At 41.0% G+C, this 26,203-nt stretch overlaps 1 protein-coding gene across 1 annotated transcript; it reads left to right on the forward strand.

Moving 5' to 3' along the window:
* Positions 1 to 194: 194 nt before the first annotated feature.
* Positions 195 to 24,078, forward strand: LOC138945930 (uncharacterized). The gene is made up of 4 exons (XM_070317451.1): positions 195 to 348; positions 11,136 to 12,368; positions 13,846 to 14,789; positions 15,856 to 24,078. Exons 2-4 carry the CDS (start codon positions 11,180 to 11,182, stop codon positions 16,198 to 16,200), a joined length of 2,478 nt encoding a protein of 825 aa, XP_070173552.1. The 5' UTR covers positions 195 to 348; positions 11,136 to 11,179; the 3' UTR covers positions 16,201 to 24,078.
* Positions 24,079 to 26,203: the final 2,125 nt, after the last annotated feature.

Raw genomic sequence — 26,203 nt, forward strand, 5'->3', positions numbered from 1 at the left:
GCATTAGGACAACAATTTGACTTGTTTGAACATTCTCGGCAATGAATATAGCGTATTTTTTTCGCAAACGTCATTTTTGTTACTGAAAAACACAGTCACAGCACGGACCTACATTGTAGAATGTAGGTCCGTGGTCACAGGTTAATATATTGATAAACTGACCTTGACCGTGAGTTAGTATAGGGGTGGTGTTTGGGTGGGGGAACAATTGTCTGTAAGCGTTATCCCTCTTGCATTATGTCTTCGTTCTTTTTTTTGACACGAATCCCCCAGAGCAATAATCCCAACTCTGTCCACGTTTCACGAAAGTCGTGTGGTTTGAATCAGGCGGAGTTTTCTCACGTTCGGGTAAGGCTGGATGTTTTGCAATTTTTAGACATGTTACAACTGTTTCAGTGTTTGCTTCTCTCTCTCTCTCTCTCCTCTCGATCTCGCTTTCTCCGCGTCTAGCTCCCCTCTCTCTGAGTGGGTCCGACTAAACTACTCTAACTCGATCTTGCCTGCCTCTTCTTCTTCTGTTTTGCAACCACGGTCATAAATGACCATTATTGTTGCATTCTTCCCCGCTCGCTCTCTCAGAGTCAGACTCTCCCCTACCCAGAGGTGGGACTTTTCCGCGGATACAACTTAGAGTAATCTATTTTTCCGCGTCCAATTTCATCACAGTATCTATAACTTGTTGACTGAATGATATAGAGAGAAATGAAGATGGAACAGAACACTGGAGGCTTGAGAGTTAAATTGTGTTGACTGAAAACTCCAGATAACTAATAGCAGAGACATAGTATGTATGTCTCTGCTGATAGTCATTTTGAGCTTCAATGCATTGGGGCGTCACTTGGATCATACTATTGCCAGTATTGTATTATGGATACATGGTTCATTACGTTAGTATGCACCATTACAATGTTACCATTGTTGTGTGAAAGTGGGTTTTTTGTTTGGTTGGGTGGGATTTTTTTTTTTTAATTTTAGGGGGGAGTGAGGAGAATGTCTTTTGTACCTGATCCAAACGAGTTGAATTTTAGTCTCAGAATGCACCAGATTGCACAGATTTTAATGTACCATTTCAAAAAATTTCGGGGGTGCATGCCCCTGAACACCCCTAGAAAAAAGGGATTTCCTCTTTTTTCATCACAAGAGAGTCCCACCCCTGCCTTCCCCTGCGCCCTACCGTCATCCATCAGTGTTTTTGTACGCACGGATGCAATGGTACATTTAATTTACAAACTGAGATCGAGTTACAACATTCACGCCGGGGAAAGTGTTACAGCAGAAAAATCACCGTTGCAAAAATCGCCGAGTAGAAAAACTCAAGATATAAACTGTGACGAATGCGACATTAAATAAAAGAGGGCAGGGAATCACAATTTATGATAACACGACGGTGCACAACCAATGTGTAGTGAAACCCGTTCATATTTGTTTGCAAACTGTCATAAACTTTGGCAATAACATATTATTAAACGAATAAAATGAGTGCCGGCTGCCATACCCGAAACAGTCAGCTGTCGTAACAGAGAAGCGGGGCGGCCGTATCAGTGCACTGCTGGAGGCCATAACTGCTTGCACAGCGACGCGTACCAAAAAAAATACACATGCTCTTTTCCTCAGCCGATCACAAACACACTTGCTTATTGATGCATTTCAGTTATAATACATCACATTACCTGATCAAATGACATTTGTTGCTTCAAGCCTCTTGTAATCTCCACCAATTAAAAAAAAATCCCCAAATAGAACAATATCAACAAATAGGACGCTGTCACAAATCTGAAACAGAAACCTCAAAAATTAAGCCGATAACATGTTAATCCTCATGCAACCATGAATCCGCTGAGAACAAATAAACTTTGTTGGCTTCGATAATTACGCCACAGTAATTATTAGTTTGGAAGTAACACTACTTTCGCGCTCGAAACCTGCATGGTTGACTACCGGACTGCAGAATGCTGTCGTAACACTCGGCGATTTTTCTGCCGTAACACTCCCCCGGCGTGAACATTTAGTGATCATGATTTGCAGTGTTCCCAGACTCAGAGAACAATAAGTCAGTTAGACCTGAATATGTGTGGGCCCAAATATTCTGGCTTCAAGAAAAATTATCTGTCAAACCTCCTATAGGGGAAGGGCTCCTAATATGGACCGGCTCCTAATAGTAATATGGACCACCCCCAGTTCTGACAAACTAACGGCGCTAGAGCGCTCAAAATAATTTCATTCGCTGTATTCATCCTCTCTGGATAACTTGCACGTGTCAAAACAGTTGCAGAAACACAAACCTCAAAACCGTTAAGCTTTTTATCTTTTTTTCACTTTTGGCAGCGTTCACTCTAAATTTGCCGCCTAAAACGGACTCGTTTCTGTCCACAGCCAAAGCTTTTATCACACAAAACTTGCTATATATGACAGCTAAGACCGTATTTGTTACATTTTAGCAGTGTTGACCCCGAGTTTCTACTGCAAACAAAAAATAATAGCAAAATATCAAAGTATGTGTGAGTCTCCTAATATGGACCACCTTCAACAAATCGAAGAAAATTAAAGATAAAGGCTATTTTCATTAATTCATCAAGAAGCTTGCTAAAAATAACCTATAACTAGCCCTGGAGATTTCAAAATAATATAACAAATAGTCTTCTTTTCGTAGAAGTTGATAATTTCACTTATTTTCACTATGTTTTTTATAAGCTTCTTTAGTTTCCTCAGGTGTGCTTCAAATAATGCTCTCATCAACCCAAAACAGATAAATCTAAAGCATATTTTAATTAGTCTGACCTGCACACTAAGTTGTATCATATTATTTTGAAGTATAGGGGGCTTTTTTACAGTGATTTGTGAAGGCCTCTCCACTGGTCCATATTAGGCGCCCAGTCTCCTAATATGGACCATTTGTGATTTTTTTCTGTATTTAAGTTTTGCTGAATGTCTATCAAAGCTATTTCACTCTAATTAGGCCTAACGGTTAACCTAAGAGAGAAGGACTACCAAACACAAAATGAAACTTCTTCGCAAGAAAACAAGCTAGTTATCAGCATGAAACAAAAAGTGGCCCATATTAGGAGCCCTTTCCCTATTTAAATGGCAAAATTGTGGGACAGTTGACCGCCGAGGGTCATAAAGACCAATGCCTCAGATTTAAAATATATATCGGTCAGTTACTGAAGACCGAGAACAACACTGATCAAATTTGTTTATAGTATCTCCCATGCTGCATTCTACTTTGGCAAAGGAGCTATAATCGAACCTGTCTATAGGGGCGGGGATATAGCTCAGTCGGTAGCGCGCTGGATTTGTATCCAGTTGGCCGCTGTCAGCGTGAGTTCGTCCCCACGTTCGGCGAGAGATTTATTTCTCAGAGTCAACTTTGTGTGCAGACTCTCCTCGGTGTCCGAACACCCCCGTGTGTACACGCAAGCACAAGACCAAGTGCGCACGAAAAAGATCCTGTAATCCATGTCAGAGTTCGGTGGGTTATAAAAACACGAAAATACCCAGCATGCTTCCTCCGAAAGCGATGATGGCTGCCTAAATGGCGGGGTAAAAACGGTCGTACACGTAAAAATCCACTCGTGCAAAAAACACGTAGTGTACGTGGGAGTTTCAGCCCACGAACGCAGAAGAACCTGTCTATAACGACCCCCAAAGGGACCGGCCAAAAGTGGTCGCTATAGTATGGACATGCAGATGCATGGTCGCTAAGGAAAGGGGAATTTTGTTAAACGACTCATCAGGGATCCTTTTGGGAGGTCATTGTGGGCAGATGGTCACCAAGGCAGGTTTGGCTGTAATTCCATGCCAAGTTGATTACATTTCCTGGTGGTGTTCGTTTTCCCGGGTGCCAGGAAAAGCGCTGGGTGCAGTTCCTGGTAAAACAGATCACACTCAGAAGTTTTGTGCCTCACGCAAGCTGCCATATATATTCAATCAATCAATCAATATGAGGCTTATATCGCGCGTATTCCGTGGGTACAGTTCTAAGCGCAGGGATTTATTTTTAATTTTTTAATTTTTTTTATTTTAATTTTATGCAATTTATATCGCGCACATATTCAAGGCGCAGGGATTTATTTATGCCGTGTGAGATGGAATTTTTTTACACAATACATCACGCATTCACATCGGCCAGCAGATCGCAGCCATTTCGGCGCATATCCTACTTTTCACGGCCTATTATTCCAAGTCACACGGGTATTTTGGTGGACATTTTTATCTATGCCTATACAATTTTGCCAGGAAAGACCCTTTTGTCAATCGTGGGATCTTTAACGTGCACACCCCAATGGAGTGTACACGAAGGGACCTCGGTTTTTCGTCTTATCCGAAAGACTAGCACTTGAACCCACCACCTAGGTTAGGAAAGGGGGGTAAAAATTGCTAACGCCCTGACCCAGGGTCGAACTCGCAACCTCTCGCTTCCGAGCGCAAGTGCGTTACCACTCGGCCACCCAGTCCTGCAGACTGAAAGTTTCACTTTCAAAGGAATGCATTGTTTAAAGTCACAGCCTGGAGAGCAAAGATTTGTCATTTTGTTGCAGATTACAATATAAACAGCCAGGAGCTTAATTCCCACAACTATCTCACAGATGCCTACACATACCTTTACTTTAGTGCTGCCAGCCAAACGAAACTGCATGCATGCGGTTTGTCAGTTCGCATCCGCCGCCAAATAGTAATTAACATTTCCCGTGAACACGTTCTGAGGCTGAAGGCTGTGTGCAGTATGCCAAAATGGACCTACATACCATCATTTACAATTTTCTTACGTCATCACACAAAATGTCTTGACGTAAAGTACTAAAAACAGAACGCATTCTCCCTCTCGCCGAGACTAATAGACTTCCATGTAGGCTTTTGACGTAATTGGTTCACGTACAGGACTTAATGTGAGCCTGGTCGAGGGCGACGAAGACCTGCCCAGTGGCAGTCAAAAATTAATTCGTACAAAATTTGCAGTTTTTGACTCCTTGCATGAAACTCAATGAAACTTGTATTTGTACAAACGAATAGCTGTATAGTAACTTTAACTTTAATTGCCAGCATGTGGTGGAGCATGTGTATATAACAGCTGACACTTTAAGTGACAGCAGTGGGAAACCTTGGATTGTCAATGTGTCAGCTGGTATTCCTATTAGGAGGTAGAGCAGCACACAAACAAACAGTGAATTAATATTTTTTATCGGTGTTTTAATCAGGTTTATGTTAAGATGTCAAAGTCAGCTTTACAGTCTGCACACTAGGTAAATTAGGAGAGCACAAACAATGTCATTGTTTTGGCCCTGAGATTTTGCTTCAAGAGGGGGGGGGGGGGGGTGAAGGAGCTATATATCAGGCATGGGAATTGTCCGCGGATTTCCGCGAAAAGGAAAATACGTTTCAGCGAAAATCAGAAATTGTCCGCGGCAAAATAAAAGGTCAATTAAATTAAATGTATACATACTATTGTCTCTCTGTCCTTTATTTGCTTACACAAGAACTATCAAAATATTGGTCTAAAATGCTAACATTCATTTTCCCTTGGACCTTGGCCTTTTTTCAGAGTTTTTTTTATTTTGGAATTCCCATGCCTGATATATCTATTTAGTGAAGATCGATCTCTCTGTTCATCAGTTTACAAAAAAAGATGTTAGCCTGTCAAGCAAAAAGGAGACAAAGGAACCATAAGCCTGCATGTAGTCTTCTGAAAAAACAGTATTGATCAAATGCACAGTGGGTTTTTTCTGTTCATACTTTTTACATTTAGTCAAGTTTTGACTAAATGTTTTAACGTAGAGGGGGAATCGAGATGAGGGTCGTGGTGTATGTGTGTGTGTGTGTGTGTGTGTCTGTCTGTCTGTGCGTGTGTGTGTGTAGAGCGATTCAGACCAGCTAAACTACTGGACCGATCTTTATGAAATTTGACATGAGAGTTCCTGGGAATGATATCCCTGGACGTTTTTTTATTTTTTTCGATAAATACCTTTGATGACGTCATATCCGGCTTTTTGTAAAAGTTGAGGCGGCACTGTCACACCCTCATTTTTCAATCAAATTGATTGAAATTTTGGCCAAGCAATCTTCGACGAAGGCCGGACTTCGGTATTGCATTTCAGCTTGGTGGCTTAAAAATTAATTAATGACTTTGGTCATTAAAAATCTGAAAATTGTAAAAAGAATAATTTGTTTTTAAAACGATCCAAATTTACGTTCATCTTATTCTACATCATTTCCTGATTCCCAAAACATATAAATATGTTATATTCGGATTAAAAACAAGCTCTGAAAATTAAAAATATAAAAATTATGATCAAAATAAAATTTCCGAAATCGATTTAAAAACAATTTCATCTTATTCCTTGTGGGTTCCTGATTCCAAAAACATGGAGATGTGATATGTTTGGATTAAAAACACGCTCAGAAAGTTAAAAAGAATAGAGATAAAGAAAAGCGTGCTATCCTTCTCAGCGCAACTACTACCCCGCTCTTCTTGTCAATTTCAATGCCTTTGCATCGAGCGGTGGACTGACGATGCTACAAGTATACGCTCTTGCTGTAAAAATGCAGTAAGTTCAGTTTCATTCTGTTAGTTCGACAGCTTGACTAAACGTTGTAATAAAGAGACCAAAAAGCAATGTACTCACGTTAAAATGACGAACACGGAACGAATAACAGCGAAGTTTCGACCAAAGGGTCTTCTTCAGGCACAAAAACACAAAAATACACACACAAAAAAGAAGAAGAAAGACGATAGAACAAATGAAGAGAAGAATAACTGACAAAACAACTGCACTGCACAAACCAACAAATGACAAGGTCTTTGTCATTTGTTGGTTTGTGCAGTGCAGTTGTTTTGTCAGTTATTCTTCTCTTCATTTGTTCTATCGTCTTTCTTCTTTTTTGTGTGTGTATTTTTGTGTTTTTGTGCCTGAAGAAGACCCTTAGGTTGAAACGTCGCTGTTATTCGTTCCGTGTTCGTCATTTTAACGTGAGTACATTGCTTTTTGGTCTCTTTATTGTTCCCTCTCACGTGCAGTCGCCATTGTTTAATACTAAATGTTGTAATTTTGCCTTACGCGACTTGTTTTTTTCTCCCTTCAGGTGATATGTTCACACAGCTCTGTAGGTTTCTTACACCAAAGGGTAAAGTTATGTGATGTGTGTATCAGTATTGGCGTTTACCGGAAAATAATTAGCTGCCGGTATGCACCTACTGGTTGATTTTTAGAACGACCGGGTTGTTTTTTCGCTGGTAAAACAACAAAACCAGTACTCTGAGTTGGACTCTTACTGGTTCCAATGACCAGCCTACCTTTTTTCTGGATAGTTGTCATCATAAAAGTTTGTGTACCAGTTTGAACAAATATAAGCACCATCACTGGTGTATGTTTGGTGTGCGGGTGTGTCTGTGTGTGTGTGTGTGACTGTGAGTGAGAGTGTCACGGTCCGTGACAGAAAAAGGGCTGCGTAGTGTAAAATTTGTCACGGGATTTACCTGTTACCTGTTACCTGTATTTTGGGAGTGTGTGAGCGAAGGTTACCGGCGGGTGGAGTTCCCCGTGTCATTCTTTTTCACGTGTATTACGATTTTTGGTGTGGGGTGGGAAGGCTTTGAGGTGTTGTTCTGTTACCTAAACGTAGCAGACCCCACCAGTATTTCGTTGTGGATGGATGGGTGGTAGCAGTTTCATAAGCCGTTTGGGTAAGTTACGTTTTTGCATAAGGAAGACTAGGACAGTCTTTGTATTGCAGTTTCATAGTAGTTTTTTATTGACCGTATGCTATGTTTCGTTCTGTTTTTGCTACGTCAGTCGTTCTGTTAACACAAGGTAGCGACAGAATTAGAAGAAAACACGCTCTTGTTGTTTGACCACGTGTATGCATGGTTTCTTTGCTAAGTTAACCTGAAATGTTTAAAGCATAGGTCGGCGTTGATTGTTTTGCTTGTGCCGTTTTGCTTGTTTGCTTGTTTTGCTTATTGTCGGCTTTGTAGACGTATGGCTCGCCATTTTTAGCGGAGCTAAATTGTGAACCGTGTTTTGATACAATATGGAACGGGACTTTTTCCTGCATTGATATTATAATTGTGATATGGTTGTGTATGGAGGTTGGGTTATTTCATATAACCCATGTGCGAACCTGACAAAAGCCGAGTTCTTTTCCAGGCTTATGGGGGCTTATGTGTGCTTACCTCGGCACTCTACTGTCCTGTCGGGGGTCTCGCCAACTCCATGGCTCGTCGTTGGAGGGCTGGAGCTTGGCTGGCAGTGGTACCAGTCTCCTGCTGCGGGGATGCAGCGTCTTGCGGATGGCACGTCGCCACCGCATCATCGAGGGATGTTTCCTTCGTGTAAGGCTGAGGCTTATGGGTGCTTACCTGTGCACTCTACTGTCCTGTCGGGGATCTCGACGACTGGTTGCCTTGGAGCTTTGGGGATGGCCTGGGGAAGTATCCAGCGTATGGAGTCTTCTTGTCACCAGCATCACGCCTCACCATTGTGGTGTAGCTGGTTCTGGTTAAGGGTGTGTGTATCACCTTGAGGATACGTGGCTCGTCGCCACGTGGTCATCGGTCTCTTCGTCGTTCGGACGATCATCGAATGGTTGGGAGTTGGGAAAAGTGTGCGTCACTTGGCGTGGTTCGTCACCACGAGAACTCCTATCATATTGTCGCTGGACAATTTACGAACTTGTTTTCCTCTCGTCGTAAGGACGATGCATTTCAGCTGAGATTTCGGAGCGAAATCGTGTGAACTTCTTGTCTTCTAGACGGGAAACTAATCGAACATCATGTGTAGCCAGGGTATTACGTCTACTACTTTAAGTGGTTGTATTTTGTTGAAAATTGTGATTGTGTTTGTGAGCTAGAAGTGAGTGAGTTAGTGTGGTGTGGGTGTGTTGGTGTCTGTTGTAACTGCAAGAGTAATTAACTGGGAAATTCGTACTTAAATAATTGTTGATTGGTTTTTTTTTGGATTAAATTTTGAATGTTATGTTTCGTTTGCCTAGGTATGATTGGTGGTGCACTTGCGTGCGTGACAGAGAGAGAGAGAAAGAATGTAAAGAGCTTTCTTTCTCAGTCCGTGTCTGACATGAACAAATATTGATTAATACATCACATAAAATCTTTCGTTCTTTATTTGGTGTTTAACGTCGTTTTCAACCACGAAGGTTATATCGCGACGGGGCAAGGGGGGAGATGGGATAGAGCCACTTGTCAATTGTTTCTTGTTCACAAAAGCACTAATCAAAAATTTGCTCCAGGGGCTTGCAACGTAGTACAATATATTACCTTACTGGGAGAATGCAAGTTTCCAGTACAAAGGACTTAACATTTCTTACATACTGCTTGACTAAAATCTTTACAAAAATTGACTATATTCTATACAAGGGTAAAAGGAGAAACAGAATCCGTTAGTCGCCTCTTACGACATGCTGGGGAGCATCGGGTAAATTCTTCCCCCTAACCCGCGGGGGGTATCACATAAAGTGACGTCGCTATCCATTGCACATGAGCCCTCTTTGAAAGAGGGGGATGTCAGAGAGTGTGTGTGTGTGTATGCGTGACAAGGGGAACAGCTTTCTTTCTTGATGTGCCTGATATAAAAAATAAACTATTGATTAATACATTATTATGTCACATGAATTAAGTCACACCATCTGTTCCATACATATGACTTCTTCCCAAGATGTGAGGTCAGGGCAGAGCTTGTCAGTTTGCAAACAATCTCAGTGGGCATGCATGCATGCTATCTGACTTTTCAGAAACTGTTTGAACTTTTCTTATGTCAAGACGACCCACATATGCCTGAGATGACCTACATGTGCCTGAGATTAGAAAGTAAAAGCGGTACTACTTGTCTCCGAAAACCCCCGAAAACTTCCGAAAACCCCCGAAAACCTCATCAGAAATTAAGAAAATTCGTCCTTAGATTGTGTTTTGTTACATAATTGTTTGCAATCGTGACTTATATTTGCAACTTTCACCAATCATGGCTTTATTTTCGTGTTTGTGCGAGGATTTACGAAGGAGCGGAAGCACTAATCACACGACGTCATCAATACTTGTGCTTTCGAGTAACAAGAGTTACCTCCCTTGCACTGAAATTGTTGCATCGATTTCGTCAAAAATCCGGCTCTCAACACAAATATAAGGGTGCATGTAGCATGAATCAGGCTTATACTTTTCACAGGCATGTCCAATACTTCACTTGGAAGATAGATTTAGTTAGTCTAGATGGGGTTTTCGGAGACAAGTAGTACCCAGTAAAAGTGTCTAGACGAATAAGATAAGATAATTGTCTTAACCTTGACAGGAACACACATGAAATAATTTGTGTAACGTACATGTAACAGGGGCTTTCATGTTGTCAACATCAGTGCGGTTGATATCTAATTCCCAGAAAATTCAATGTATGAAACACGATAAATGCTAAGTTCATTGTGATGATGATGATAACTAGTTTTAACGTCCTCTTAGAACCATTTGGCCTATCTTGGGACAGGTAGAGTTAATATGCTTTATGTGGGGACAAGACACTGGACAAACTTGCAAACAGAGAACACATATGATCGTGTTATGTATCTGGAAGTCTGTTGTTGCGATATTTCAAAATGGGGATGGAAGTAATGATTGTGTACGCGGAATATGGTTGGACTGGAGCGGTTTTGTAGGCTTATTTGCTTTTTATGTATGTAGAATATGTTTATATTTGTGGCTGAATAAGTTATAAAAAAAATTTTAAAAAATAAAAAATCTTAATTTAGCCAAAGGAAAATATTGAAATAACTTGCTAAAATAATATATCAGAATGGAGAACTTAAATTCAGGTAGGAGGGCAGTATGTGCTTAAGCCTTGTTTGATGAATTGAGTATATAGCTATGCTTTGTGTTTTAGGCGCTTTAGTTGTTGGGGGGAGGGGGGGGGGGGGGGGTAAGTTCATTGTGCGAACAGCAACAATGAAGACTTTGTGCTCATTAGATAACAGAATTCATAATTTCAATTAAAAAACAAAAAACTACATGTACTATTGCTTTAATTTGTTTGTTTGTTCTCTTCTGTCATTAACAACAGTAAAACAATCTGAGAATCTTTACTTCTATTTACCTTTAATTGTTCCTTTTATATGTGATCATGATGTACTATGTTTGCGTGCAGGTTTCCCTGGTTTGAGAGGTATTGCAGAGGCTTACCTGGGTGCCATGGCAACAAGAACCGCCGCAAACAATTGGCAGACAAAGATTTTGTCGTTCATGTACCGAATCCCACGATCACCTGGGAAGCGCTTGTTCCTGGGGGTGACCTTTTTCGGCGTCATGGTGATATGGATTAACATGTGCCTGGACGATGTTATTGTGTCCTCTATGTCTCCGTTAAGACACAGGGAGATGGAGTCTAACCGCCACTTATGTCATGATGCTGCTGCAAGGACTCTGAGCCCTGAGGAGGTTGAACATAAAAAGCGTGTGTCGGAGTTCTCCAGGATTTTACAAAAGCAGATGAGACAGCGAAAGGGCAGAGCTCTAGAGCAGCCGCGATGCATTCACCCCAAGCTTGACTTAAAGCATGACACAAACCAGTTTGCATATCACAGCATGCCACTGTTGAACTGTACAGGAAATGGTATGTTCTTCTCACACAAGGGAATGTTAATGTTGAACACTTCTGTGATCCGAGAGCCATCACTAATTGGAAAATGCTCCTTTTACAAAATTGAGAGAGCGGACGATACTGTGCAATTTTATGCAAAGCCTGTGGAGGTAGACACCGCTCCTTTCAACGCCAGCATCAACAGTGACTTTGTTCGCATACGGTGCGTGTTGAAGACCACCCTGGAAGAAAAACAAATGCTTGAAGAACAAGAGAAGAAACGGGAAGGAATGCTGGAAGAAGACCATGAATTCGAGGGCAGTGTCAATGAAACAAAAGCGGAAGATGGACACGCCAGTGACGAAGAGACCCCTTCAAAAGTAGAAAAAAAAGTGGCGCAACATAAAGAAGAGGAAAATAGCCAAGCTGAAGAGAACGTACCCAGCATCTTCGACAACTATTACAACAGCTGGCATGAGGCTGATGGCTTGTGGGAGTATGACGACTTTGTCAACCCTGATAGGGAAGAGAGTGACTTTGATCAGCTGTTGGTGCAGCTTCAACCAAAGCCGCAGGTTTTTCAGCGAATTTCAAAAATTCAGGCAGCGTCTAACTCCAAGCAACAACCTATGAAACTGAACGTGCTCATGTTCGCTCTCGACTCCATGTCACATCTGTGTTACGAACGCAAGCTGCCCAAGACGTACAAGTATTTAAAGGACGATCTGGGAGCAGCTATTTTAGAAAACTACAACATCGTAGGAGATGCCACAACTGCTGCCATCATTCCGATGTTGACAGGTGGGGTGATTATGTGAAGAAGATAAGTTTTTCTGGTTACGGTGGAACCCCCCTTTTAAGACCTCCAAATTTAAGCCCTCCCCCATTTTAAGACCTTGCTTTTTCAGTTTTTCTCTTCATAACTTCTGTAAATGTACCCCTGTTTTACGACTCCCTCCTTTATAAGACCTGAATTTCTCAGGTTTGTTTGAGGTCATAAAAGGGAGGTTCCCCTGCCTTTGTAGGCCCTATTTTTAGACCCAAAAGCAGATGAGACTTCTGTAAATGTAAGGCCAAAAAAAAAAAAAGGTCTGTTTACGGTAACATAGGCCAAAAAAATAGGGTCGGTAGGTCGGGATTTTTTTTTTTTTTTTTTTTTTCCCCCCCAAAAAAACCATATTTTTACGTTATTTTGCCCAAAAAACAAGATTTTTTTTTCTTTTTCTTCCCCAAATGCCAAAAAAAAAGTCCAGGGTCGCGCGAAAAAACTAGGGTCGGTCGGGTTACCGTAAACAGACCTATTTTTGTTTTTGGCCTAATTTCAGACTCCTGCTTTTAGACCAGAGTTCCGACAGGCGCAGTGGCAAGACATCAGCCTCCTAATCGGGAGGTCGTGAGTTCGAATCCCGGTCGCTGCCGCCTGGTGGGTTAAGAGTGGAGATTTTTCCGATCTCCCAGGTCAACTTATGTGCAGACCTGCTAGTGACTTTACCCCCTTCGTGTGTACACGCAAGCACAAGACCAAGTGCGCACGGAAAAGATCCTGTAATCCATGTCAGAGTTCGGTGGGTTATGGAAACACAAAAATAACCAGCATGTCTACTCAACGAAAGCGGAGTGAAGCTGACTATGCTCTCAGAGTATAGTGTGGTGAACCCAAATGGGCAAACGAGCTCACACGTAACCAGAACAATTCTGGAACGCTGAAGAAGAAGAAGACCAGAGTTTCAAAATACAATTCTAAAAGGAGAGGAGTGGGTCCACTGTCGTAAAATGAATTTAAAAAATAAATAAGAAATAGAATATGACCATGTTTTTCGTTGGCATTTTAAAAGCATAATGGCACAGACAAGTAACACTTATTTCTGGCAAGTAAAAATGGAGGCAGGTGGGTAAAAATGTCCACATTTGATAAGACGCTTTAAGAGAAATTTCATCACAATTTTTCATTTTGAATTTGAAAGTTGTATAGTAAAGTGATTTTGGTTGTTGCTTGTATTTGTTGGTTTGTTTGTGTTTTCTTTGTGATAAAAGTGAAGTGTGCAGCATACTTACACTAGTTGTTTCGCAGTAGAAATCACCTGTATGGAGATGAGGACAGTCACTTTGCAGAGAGCACAGGTGTTCTTGGTCCAACTGGTGTTTTTCTTTATGTTTTACAGTTACATTTTTCTCAGTTTCTTGTTAATTAGTGTTTTTGTATACAGTGTGTTTTTTGTTTAACTTTTGGATCTTGTATTGCTCTCTTTACAACAGTGTTTTCTTGCACCTCTTTTAGGAATGACGGAAATGGATCTGCCAGAAGTACGGATATCCAGAATCGATGCGTCAACGTTGGATGAATATCCTCTAATCTGGAAAAGATTTGAAGAAAACGGGTATGCTACACTCTTTGCTGAAGATGAACCGAGCTTATCAACCTTCAACCTACGTCTGAACGGTTTCCAGAACGCTCCGACAGACCACTACATGCGTCCGTTCTGGCAGGCGGTGTGGGAAAGCAGCCTGCGTCACAACAGCGAACGATTCTGCACGGGAGACACGGCCCATCATCACTTCATGCTGCGCTATCTGGAAGATTTCTTTGTCAAGTATCACAACGTCTCCAGGTTTGCATTCGGGTTTCACGGAGAGCTGACGCACGCAGACAATAACCCCTCTGAGTACATTGACGATGAGCTTGTCGCCATGCTTCAGCGCCTGAAGCAGGGGAAGGTGTTGGAGGAGACTGTGTTGATTGTGTTCGGTGACCACGGGGCGCGTTACAGCAAGGTGCGTTACACCATTCAGGGAAAACTCGAGGAGAGACTGCCGATGATGTCTTTTGTGTTCCCGCACAAGTTCCGACAGATGTACCCCCACCTGCATCAAAACCTCGTGACCAACACGCAGCGCCTCTCCACGCCCTTTGACATCCACGAAACCTTGCTGGACATTCTGAATCTGTCGCGCGCCGACGACCAGGTTCGGGCAGGTGCTCGCAGTATCAGCCTCTTGAAAAAGATACCTGTTGGGCGTACCTGCGAAGATGCTGGCATCAGCATGCACTGGTGTTCCTGTCTGCACCAGGTTACCGTGGATACCGGTGAGGAGTTTGTGAAAGCAGCGGCCAAGGAGCTGATGTGGTACCTGAACGCACAAACTGAACAGCGCAGGCAGCAGTGCGCTCAGCTACACCTGGTCAAAGTTCACAACGCTCAGGTGGTCATCCCTAATGAACAGGTAGGTGTGGCTGTGCTCAAGTAAAACATTGGAACTCCCTTTAAGACATCCAAAAATCTGAGAAAATCAAGTCTTGAAAGGGAGGAGGGGGGGGGGGGGGGCTTAAAATGGGGGTAAATTTACAGAGGTTATGAACTGACATTCTGAGAAAACAAGGTCTTACACATATAAGAGGGGGGCTTAAAATGGGGGTAAATTTACAGAGGTTATGAACTGACATTCTGAGAAAACAAGGTATTACACATATAAGAGGGGCCTGGCTTAAAATGGGGGTAAATTTACAGAGGTTATAAACTGACATTCTGAGAAAACAAGGTCTTACACATTGCGGCTTATAAAAAGATGCGGCTAAAACGTGACCTAAACTTGAATAGCATTCACCTAATGGAAGTCGCCGCGGATTTTCATTTCGCTCGATTAGCGATTACCGGTACTTTATTAGCTCTCTACTCTAGACTCGGCGCTTTTCTCTTTCTTTCGCGAATCTTCGTTTGTCGTGACAAGATAGCGTACAGAGAAACACCGGATGTATCAGGATCTTGCGCGCGCGAGATTTCGTTTTTTTGTGTCTCGCGATAGCTGGAGGAGCGAGAGCCGCCATGTTGTGTTTTCGTCTGCTCGAAATGTGCGCAAAAGTCGTAAATCATCCAAAAAAAGCTTATTCCGGGCGGGACTACATGTGTGTGTTGGTTACAAATTGTGTGTGTGATATTTTTCTTCAAACTTTTTCACTTTTCTTCTTTGTTTCACTTGTTTATTCTCGGAGCCGATTTCGCCAAATACCGTACTTTCGTTTGCCTGGTTGTTTTGATTGATTGACACGATCTGATTATATTTTTTTCGACGGCGGCTAATATAGTGTCGCGGCCTATACGTGGCTCGTCCCAATTTTTTTGTTAAAAGTCGGGGGTGCGGCTTATGAAACGGTGCGTCTTGTAATCCGTCAAATACGGTAGTTTCCGTTTTTAAACTTGACTCTTTATTCGGCACAATAATTAAGGCGGATAGATGCAGAAGTTTGGGTATTGTTTTGTTTGTTCTTTCATGTACTTTTTGTGTTTGACAGGTGCTCAAGTTCCGCAAGTCCAAGGACGAAGATCAACGCGAGGCAAACTTCAGCAAGGAAGCTGACCTAGATGTGGTTCACTACCAGCTTCAGATAGAAACCAGTCCTTGTGGCGCCCTCTATGAGGCTACCATCATGGCCAACTTTCGCAACTTCTCCAGCTATCGTTACATCGTCACCCCTGGCATCAGTCGAATTAACATGTACGGCTCTCAGCCAAAATGTGTTCAGGATAATTTTCCGTTGCTGAGAAAGTTTTGCTGTTGCAATGATTATTTGGAAAAACAGAGAAAGGCAGAGCCCTCAGGCTTAGAAAAAGGAAATTTAGATGGTGGTTCAAAGTGAGGTAGATAATTTTGGAAATAACTGTCAGGGTTTTTATGTCTGTGGAAGAGTTAGTCCCCTTTGGAACAGTGAGGCAAGCGTGGCTGCATGGCCACCGATTAGTGGTTGGGAGTGATCAGGGCCTAGGCATTAGTGAATATCCAGCAACGATCAAATCAAATCAATTCAAACTAACTTTATAATCTCAAGCATGAGAAATTACAGTTGAAAAGTTATGATGAGCGTATTTTTGACAGAAAAGAGCATCATATTGAAGGGAGCTTGTTATTCACTATGATGCTATGATCGATTGTCTCTACTGATTAAAGGTGCACACGTATTTGCCTCACTGTATTTTTTTAGGAGTGCAATTCTTTCACAGTGCACAGCCAATACACACTAAACTGTGCAACAAAATTATAACAAAAACCTTTGTACCCCAGCTAAAGCAAACAAATAATAATAATAATAATAAAACATTCTTTTATAGCACTGTTCACCGCCAAATGGCAGTCTCATGGCGCTTTACATTAGACATTAAAATGTACCATTTTACATATTGAAAAAGTGTTTTCGAAATAAATAACATACAAGCATTAAAAGCAATTCATAGACAACGACCACTTATAGTTATAGAAGATAATCTACAAAAATTGTTTCTAAAAAGATGGAAAAAACACGTAAGATAAGTAATAGACACATAGTTACACATAAAAAGTCTGACAATAAAACAGAACTCACATAAAAGCATACAGATGTAAAACAGAACGAAGATGTAACACAGACTGTGGGGCAACAAATTAAACAACTAACAACAGGCATACTGTCTTATAATACTACAGCCGTGTTATTTCATTCCAACTTTCTGTCATTTAAGGCACTTCACTTGGCTATCTGGCACTCTTTTCGAGCCAAAGATTTTTTTACAGGGGTCACAAAATCCTCAATGACACAGGAATGAATGATTTAGTTGGGGTACGAAAGTTGGGGTAATAATTATTTTGCACAGTTTACAACTGATTCATTTACGAACGTCTTCTATTAGTATACAACAGACATAGGGTGACCTACTGTGATACTTGCAAGTGTCTTTCTCTCTCTGTGTGTTAAATGTATGGCAAAGGGTTTGGTCAGATGACAGCGTGCTTTTCGGTTTCGATATATCTTTGAAGGTTTTGATCAAGATTTTAAAAAGTTATACAGTGGAACCCCCCTTTTAAGACCCCCTGATACCCCCCGCGGGTTAGGGGGAGTCCCATATTGGTTGGGACGAGAAAGAATTTACCCGATGCTACCCAGCATGTCGTAAGAGGCGACTAACGGTTCTGTTTCTCCTTTTACCCTTGTTAAATGTTTCTTGCATAGAATATAGTCAATGTTTGTAAAGATTTTAGTCAAGCAGTATGTAAGAAATGTTAAGTCCTTTGTACTGGAAACTTACATTCTCCCAGTAAGGTCATATATTGTATACTACGTTGCAAGCCCCTGGAGCAATTTTTTGATTAGTGCTTTTGTGAACAAGAAACAATTAACAAGTGGCTCTATCCCATCCCCCCCTTTCCCCTATCCCATCTCCCCCCTTTCCCCGTCGCGATATAACCTTGAATGGTTGAAAACGACGTTAAACATCAAATAAAGAAAGAAAGACCCCCTGATTTAAGACTCCCTTCCTTTTAACTCATTGTCTCCCAGGTACGGATATATCCGCACCCACCCATATGGCTCTAACTGACCAGGTACGGATATATCCGCACCCACCCATATGGCTCTAACTGACCAGGTACGGATATATCCGAACCCACCCATATGGCTCTAACTGACCAGGTACGGATATATCCGTTCCCACCCATATGGCTCTAACTGACCTGGTACGGATATATCCGTTCCCACCCATATGGCTCTAACTGACCTGGTACGGATATATCCGTTCCCACCCATATGGCTCTAACTGACCTGGTACGGATATATCCGTTCCCACCCAAATGGCTCTAACTGACCTGGTACGGATATATCCGTACCCACCCATATGGCTCTATCTGACCTGGTATGGATATATCCGTACACACAGTCACTTCCTGTAACGTCGATCTAACGCCTGCATTCCATTGTGTTGTTACACAGTTTATACACAGTTACTACAATTCTGAGTGACCTACTGCTGCAGAGCTGGTCTCGGCCCAAAAAAACCTTGGTCAACATAGGTGGGGGAGAAAGTGTTAAGATCTTGTTTCCCAAGATGCTAATATCTTCATAGTCTGTAAATTTACCTCCATTTTAAGACTCCCTCCTTTTTTAACACCAGTTCTTCTCAGATTTTTAGAGGTCTTATGAGGGATGTTCCACTGTATGATGGTTTGTTGAAAAGGTGATGGAAGGGAAAATAATGCCGATGAGATTAATTTAATTTGTACTTAAATGTTCCCACTGTGTTAGTACGCCTGTACACTGAGATGTATACTTAACACTTTCTACCCCACCTATGTTGACCAAGTTGTTTTTTGAGGAGACCAGCTGTGCAGCAGCAGGTCACTCAGAATTTTAGTAACTGTGTATCAACACGCTGGAATGCAGGCGTTAGATTGACGTTACAGTAAGCGACTGAAGCTAACAGTCTGAGCGGATATATCCGTACCTGGTCAGATAGCGCCATATGAGTGGGTACGGATATATCCGTACCTGAGAGACAATGAGTTAAGTATACATCATGTCTGCTATGCAGGTTTTGTGTGCTGGTTATGGTGACTCTCTGTTGTATGTATAGTGAATGCCTTTTCAAAGGAGTTTACTTCAGGTAGCTAATTTTAATTTTCCAGTTGACTGGGTCAGTTCGTCAGTGATTAATTTGAGTATTGTGCAGAAGCATTTTTCAAGCTCCGGCCAGTGGCAGTGGAATTTACCTTTTCTGATAAAGATGGCTACATGTAGCTCCTGTCACACTTTTGCTGGGACAAATGTATGCTACAGAATGATGAATATGTATTAGATATCTGTTCATTTTTGTACATTTATGCTTAATGTATACGTCAAAGATTTTTCAACAATCAGCATAAGTCACGATATACATTGTGTCACTTCAGCAAAATGGTGCTTGCTTTGTATTTATCTGTTTTGACATAACGAAAGACATTTTCTCTCCATGTAACAAACACCATCAGCATTGGGAAAACACATGAGGAAGGATCATGTTAACCGGAAATTTTCAGTATTTTACCAGCAGAATGCTCAAAATACAGTAGAACCTCCCTTTTAAGACAATTTAAGACTTCATCCCTTTTTAAGACCCTGCTTTCTCCAGACTATAAATATGTATGTCGTGCCGAATTATGTGAAATCGGCAGCGTTTTGCCGAAAATGCAAAAAGGCTTCTAAAATTAGCCCATTTTGCAAAAGCGACAGTCAGTCTGTTACTTTTTGTGTCACCAGAACATTGAATTAACATTGCTTTACCTCCCTACTATATTTTTTATGGTCTATGTTTGTCTGTGTCGAGCATAACTCCGGAAATGCACAAAAACGACACTTTTTGCAATAACTCGCCATTACTTATTGATTATTGCAATATCTATCCATTCGAGTATCTAGTTGTCTAAGTGTGATGATATCCCAGGCATTTGAGAACTTTAAAACCAAAAAGTGGCTGCTGATTTTGCAAAATGGGCAAATTTTTAGAAGCCTTTACGCGTTTTCGGCAAAACGCTGCCCATTACGCGAAATCGGTTTGAATGGGTTCTGTGCCCGTCATGAAATACCGGTTTGGACAACGGTTACAGCACAATCACTGACGTAAGGATAATACAGAATTTGTGTATGATTTTTTTCTGTGTCACTCTTATAACTTGGTCTTCTGCTTCAACTGTTTTGACATAGAATGTGATCTCTTTCTCTGCACTCTGAAATGGGAGATATGATTACTCAAGGACAAAAAAATTATATGTTTTCCGGGAAAACAAGGCATTTTAATCCATGGTGAAGTCAAACTTTCTTTGTAGAACTTGTTGGAAACATTTTCCAGTTCTTATAAGTCTTATGTCTGTATGACCAATTTGTACAATTTAATACAATGTGTGTGTGTGTGTTGTGTGTGTGTGTTCAACAATCACTTGTGTGTGTCCGTGTGTATATGTTTGGATGTGTGCTAAGCACAAAATCATGCACAATTTACCGTGTTGCTGAGATCTGTTCCATAGTTATACTCACTTGATTTTGGTTGAGTTCACGTCACTGCATAATTTTTGATTTTAATTTGTCTTTTGGCAAACCATGATGTACATATATTTTGATCTCATGCCCTTGGGAAGGACAAAGCAAGAGTATCAGTTTGTCAGAAGTGTTCATGAATGAGTTTCAAACAAATTTCTATCACAAAAAGGGTAACAACCAAAATATTTGCACCACTTTTTGTACTAGCTGTAACTTCTGAATGAATTCTTAAATACTCAGAGTTTTCTTTTCAAATAGCACTGGTTCGTACGCATGGTACATTGATCCTGAAAGTTTAAAAGCAGTCTTTTTGGCATATGTCCCCTCAAAATTGACACTAAAATGTTCAGACTTTTTCCTCTGTGGTTGACCCTAGCCTATATAAATGTGTTTATGTGTTTGGTTTTGTGTGTTATGTGTGTGTGTGTGTGCGTGCGTGCGTGTGTTTCCCCCCCTTTTTTTCCCCTTTCTCCCCCCCCCTCCTTTATAAATGTGTATTACTTTTAGTCTGTATGCCTGTGCCCTTGACATCATCCAACCACTTCTCTCCCCTTTCATTCATTTCCGTTCCTAGAGTTCCTTCCCCTTTTTGCATGTTTCCCCTCCATTTTCTTTCAAACCTTGTTCGTTCCGTGTTGCGTCTGCTTTTTGTTGTCTTTTGTGTTCTTGTTTTTCCTGATGGAAGCGAAAATTCGTTATCGTCTTGTGTCGTCTTTGTATCGGTGAGTACAGTAATCCTTTGTTTTTTAACTTTGTTCATCTTACCACAGTCACTTTGTTGTTTAGATTTCTATATAAATATATAAAGTTTGCAAGATAGCCATACAAAATAGCAAACCCTGGGTAGGTAACTGACAGTTCTTTCTTCTTGAAGAAAAGCTTCCTGACTTTTCTCTACTCCAATTGTTTTAGTTAGAAACTGTTAAATTGAGATACAAAAAGTGGTGCTAATGTTTTATTATTCTATTTGTTTTTTTGTTTGTTCTCCATTTGTTTATAAAACAAACTGAAGAATTGCTTCTGACTGCTTGCAGTGAAAGGATCTGGGAGGAAAGTGATACAACAAGTTTGATGGTTCAACTCTGAACTTTTTCTTGATGAAGTGTTTTATATTACATGCACATTAATCTTCATGCAGCAGTGTACAACTGCTGCTACTGGTGTCATTTTAAACATCTGGTTTGATGCTTTTTGTTCTAATTGTTCAAATGAAATCAGTATTTGTTATTTAGAAAAATAACACACCGATGTTTGTTTTTGTAGTTAGTTTCGTTTTGTTTTTTTAGAATGACACCAGCGATTTATACTTAAAACTTGTAACATATACAATGTACCTCAAATATACTTTCTTTGGCTTGCATCAGTTTGTTTTAAATCTGCTGAACATTTAGTGACATTATTGTACTTAACTTTTATTTGGGGTTAGATTGAATATATGTGTTAAGCAGCTACTGTGGGAAGGGAAGAACAACACCATTTTAGATTTTAGGGATTTATTTATTCTCAGAGCTCAAGATATCACAGATATGATCAGTCTTGATATGATCAAGAACATGTCTGGAAGACGGTCTCATGTCGTCATAGGGAGTGTTGTTTTTTGGCTCACGTAAGTGTAGCCTATGCGATCGTAACTTTGTCTGTCTGTGCGTGCGTGTGTGTGTGCGTGTGTGTGTGTGTGTTTGTGCGTGTGTTTGTCTGTGGTAGAAACTCTAACATTTGAAGACGTCACATTACATTGACGTCACATTATGACGTAAGAGGGTTAGACGTCACGCGAAGGAAGTACTGAAAGTCTCGGTCATTATTATTTTGAGCGGGCCGAAACTAGTGTACATGCAGACAGACAGATCTAGATCTAGTGTCTCGCTTTCTTGCACAGTTTCACCTATTCTCTTTCTGTGTGTGTGTGTGTGTGTGTGTATGTGTGACGGAGTGATTGAGTTTGTGTTACTGTTTGTCGATTTCTTACGTGAGCCTTGATGGCTTCGCCTCTTGTCTTTTATTCCTTATCATATTACATTGTATCAGTCTTATGGACATAAATGGTCTCACTATTTTGGAAGATCAGTACGCCTGCCAATTACAAGCTTGTATGCTGATTAATCATTTGCCTGTATAATGGACGATTTCCAGAAACAATTGGGATTTTTATGGGCTCTACAAGTGTTTCAGAGACAGATTCTTACAGGGAGTTTTCTTGCTCATGTACTGTGTTTGAATGCAGGGCTTACTGATTGTGTTTGTATACTTTACACCTGTACATGATTTGCTTGGATGCAGAATTCCATTCCACCTGACTTATACATTCCATATCATGTTAATTTCAAGTGAATTTCAAGTTGAAAAATATGAAATAATCATTTTGTAGTGTTGCTTTTTCAAGCTAATTTTAGATTTTCAAAAGGAGACTTGAAAAATGATAATAACTTGCAGCTGAAACATTTGCTACTCTTGCAAATGTAGGCTAATGCTCAAACAATACAGATCAACATATTTTTTCATTGTTCTTCTTGTCTGTTTCTCTTTATTTCTTCTGTGTGTGTGTGCGCCATGGGTGTGTGTTCAAACCATTATCAAACTGCTTATTCTTCCTTTACTTAAATGCTAGAGAGAAAGATTGCAGTTTTTGCTCAAACAGGGTAGCCACAATGTATTCCAAAGAAGCAACAATATTTCCGCTCTGTATTCTTCCTTTGACTTGCGGCCAATAAACTGGAAGCGCCTATTGTGAGTTTTCCTCATTTTAACCTTAAAAGTGGGGGTATTTGCGCCCTTAACAGGGCAGTGCCTTATAGTACCAAAAATACGGTATATATTTTTGTCTGGTATTTGGTTTTGGTTTGATTGTTTGCTCTTTGTCTGCTTGCTAGCTTGCTTGCTTACCTACTTGTTTTTCCCGCAGTGGGGCACTGCGGTTATGAAATTAAAGGCCCCTCCTGTTTTTGGAACCGCAGGAGCTTTCTAGTTTGCTGTTAGGTAGATTTTTGGTTCCTCTTTCCTGTCATGCTCTCTTTTTCTTCATGAATTCTTTTCTTTTTTATGCCTTCTTGCTCATTCACCTGTATTTTTTCCAAAAATCTCTTCTCTTGCCGCTTGTCTCGCGATTCATGTATAGTTTAATCTGTTAGTGTTCTGATGTAAGTCCAGCAGTAGATAGGTTAAGCCTATTTTAACATACTGGAAACTGGTAATCTTCCAGTAGGTATTAATTTAGTTTTACTAAAGCCTGCTGGGACACAAGTAATGGGTTAGTGCATTTGTAAACAGGAATCGCTTGACAAGTGGCCCCCTTCATCCCCCCCTTCCTCGTCCTGATATGGCTCTGCGTAGTCGGCTGGACGTTAAGCAACAAATAAACAAACAAACAAACCTACTTGTTTTGAGTATGAAACTGTTATGTACTACGGCATAATTTGTACTTAAAAAAAACACCAGTAAAGATAAGGCTTAGCAGATTTCATTTTGATGTGTTTATTATCACATTATCTTTTTTTAAACAATATATCCTCATTGAAAGGAATGTGTGAGATTTTTATAACTGGATTTTTGAATGTGCATGTTTGCTTATTTTCATGATGACTTGGAGGTTGTGGTTGTGTTCAAGAGATTCTGAAATCAATGTGGGCAACGTTATGGTATTTTTATTCCAGGGTCTTTTTATGATATATATTAAAATGAAATAAAACAAAAACACCTTGAGGTTGCTTTATATATTCCTTGTTGTTATTGTTGTATCGTCAAACGTCTTTCTCTCTCTCTCTCTCTCTCTCTCTCTCTCTCTCTCTCTCTCTCTCTCTCTCTCTCTCTCTCTCTCTCTCTCTCTCTCTCTCTCTCTCTCTCTCTCTCTCTCTCTCTCTCTCTCTCTTTCTCTCTCTTTTGTGAACAGAGTATTTACAATGTTAAGTTTTTTTGTTTGTCTGAGTGTGCCGTTTTTGAGTCACTTGAGAAAAAGTGACTCTATGTAATCGGTCAGTGTTAGTCTGTCCGGCCGGCCGTCCGTAGACACCACCTTAACGTTGGACTTTTCTCGGAAACTATCAAAGCGATCGGGCTCATATTTTGTTTAGTCGTGACCTCCAATGACCTCTACACTTTAACGATGGTTTCGTTGACCTTTGACCTTTTTCAAGGTCACAGGTCAGCGTCAAAGGAAAAATTAGACATTTTATATCTTTGACAAAGTTCATCGGATGTGATTGAAACTTTGTAGGATTATTCTTTACATCAAAGTATTTACATCTGTAGCCTTTTACGAACGTTATCAGAAAAACAAGGGAGATAACTAGCCTTTTCTGTTAGGCAACACACAACTTAACGTTGGGCTTTTCTCGGAAACTATAAAAGTGACCGGGCTCAAATTTTATGTGAACGTGACTCATTGTGTTGTGAATAGCAATTTCTTCCTGTCCATCTGATGCCTCATATAATATTCAGAACTGCGAAAGTGACTCGATCGAGCGTTTGCTCTTCTTGTATTGTTGTATCATCAAACCTCTCTCTCTCTCTCTCCCTCTCTCTCTCTCTCTCTCTCTCTCTCTCTCTCTCTCTCTCTCTCTCTCCCTCTCTCTCTCTCTCTCTCTCTCTCCCTCTCCCTCTCTCTCTCCCACTCTCTCTCTCTCTCAGAGTATTTACAATGTTTAATTTTCTTTATCTGAGTGTGCCGTTTTAGTCTATCAAAGTTTAGAACAGGCTCAAAGTCTCTAATCCTGCGGGTTCAAAGGGTGAAAATGTTACCCATTGAAAATAAAAGGCTCATTCTCATCTCTATTCCCCACTGGTGGCTGTGATGGTGGAGCACCAGACTGGTGACCCAAGGGTCATGTGTTCAAATCCTGGCTGGGATGGACATGGGTCAACTTAATTTGCAGACTCAGAGACAGTATCCATTTTCCACTCCCCTGTCACCACTGAGGCACACAAAAGATCTCAGTCATTCTGCGAGAAGTGCATGTGGCTCATTACGCCTAAGTACGCACACACCTGGGCGACTCCGTTGCTGCTAGCTTTCCAGTGGCAGGAAGTGACCCGAATTTCCCAGCAATGGGACAACAAAGTATGTAATGTACATGGGAGATTTACATAGCGCTTGACGTTCTCAAAGCGCTTTACATATTAATTTCTGCCGTGTGAGATGGAATTTTTTACACAATATATCACGCATTCACATCGGCCAGTAAATCTCAAGCCATTACGGCGAATATTTACTTTTCACGGCCTATTATTCCAAGTCGCACGGGTATTTGCTGGACATTTTTTTATCTATGCCTATACATTTTTGCCAGGAAAGACTCTTTTGTCAATCTTCTTCTTCTTCTTCTGCGTTCGTGGGCTGAAATTCCCACGTTTTTTGCACGAGTGGAATTTTACGTGTATGACCGTTTTTTACCCCGCCATTTAGGCAGCCATACGCCGTTTTCGGAGGACTTTTGTCAATCGTGGGATCTTTAACGTGCACACCCCAATGTAGTGACTGTGTACACGAAAGGACCTCGGTTTTTCGTCTCATCCGAAAGACTAGCACTTGAACCCACCACCTGGGCTAGGAAAGGGGGAAGAAAATTGCTTACGCCCCGACCCAGGGTCGAACTCGCACCACTTGGGAACAACAACAACTAGCTGCTGTGGACAATCTGTTTGTAAGTAAATGTTCATGAGAAAGAGTTAAGAATCCAGTTCATCAATACTATAGTGTACTTTACAGGGGCGGATCAGTTGCTTTGTAAGGGGGGGGGCACTTTGAATCGAAAGTGAATGTGATGGGCGCAAAGCGCCCGAATTTGCTAGGGGGGTCCGGGGGCATGCCCCCCCGGAAAAAATGTTTGCC

Source organism: Littorina saxatilis, linkage group LG13 (genome assembly GCF_037325665.1).
Source record: "Littorina saxatilis isolate snail1 linkage group LG13, US_GU_Lsax_2.0, whole genome shotgun sequence".
In the NCBI taxonomy this organism is placed as follows: Eukaryota; Metazoa; Mollusca; class Gastropoda; order Littorinimorpha; family Littorinidae; genus Littorina; species Littorina saxatilis.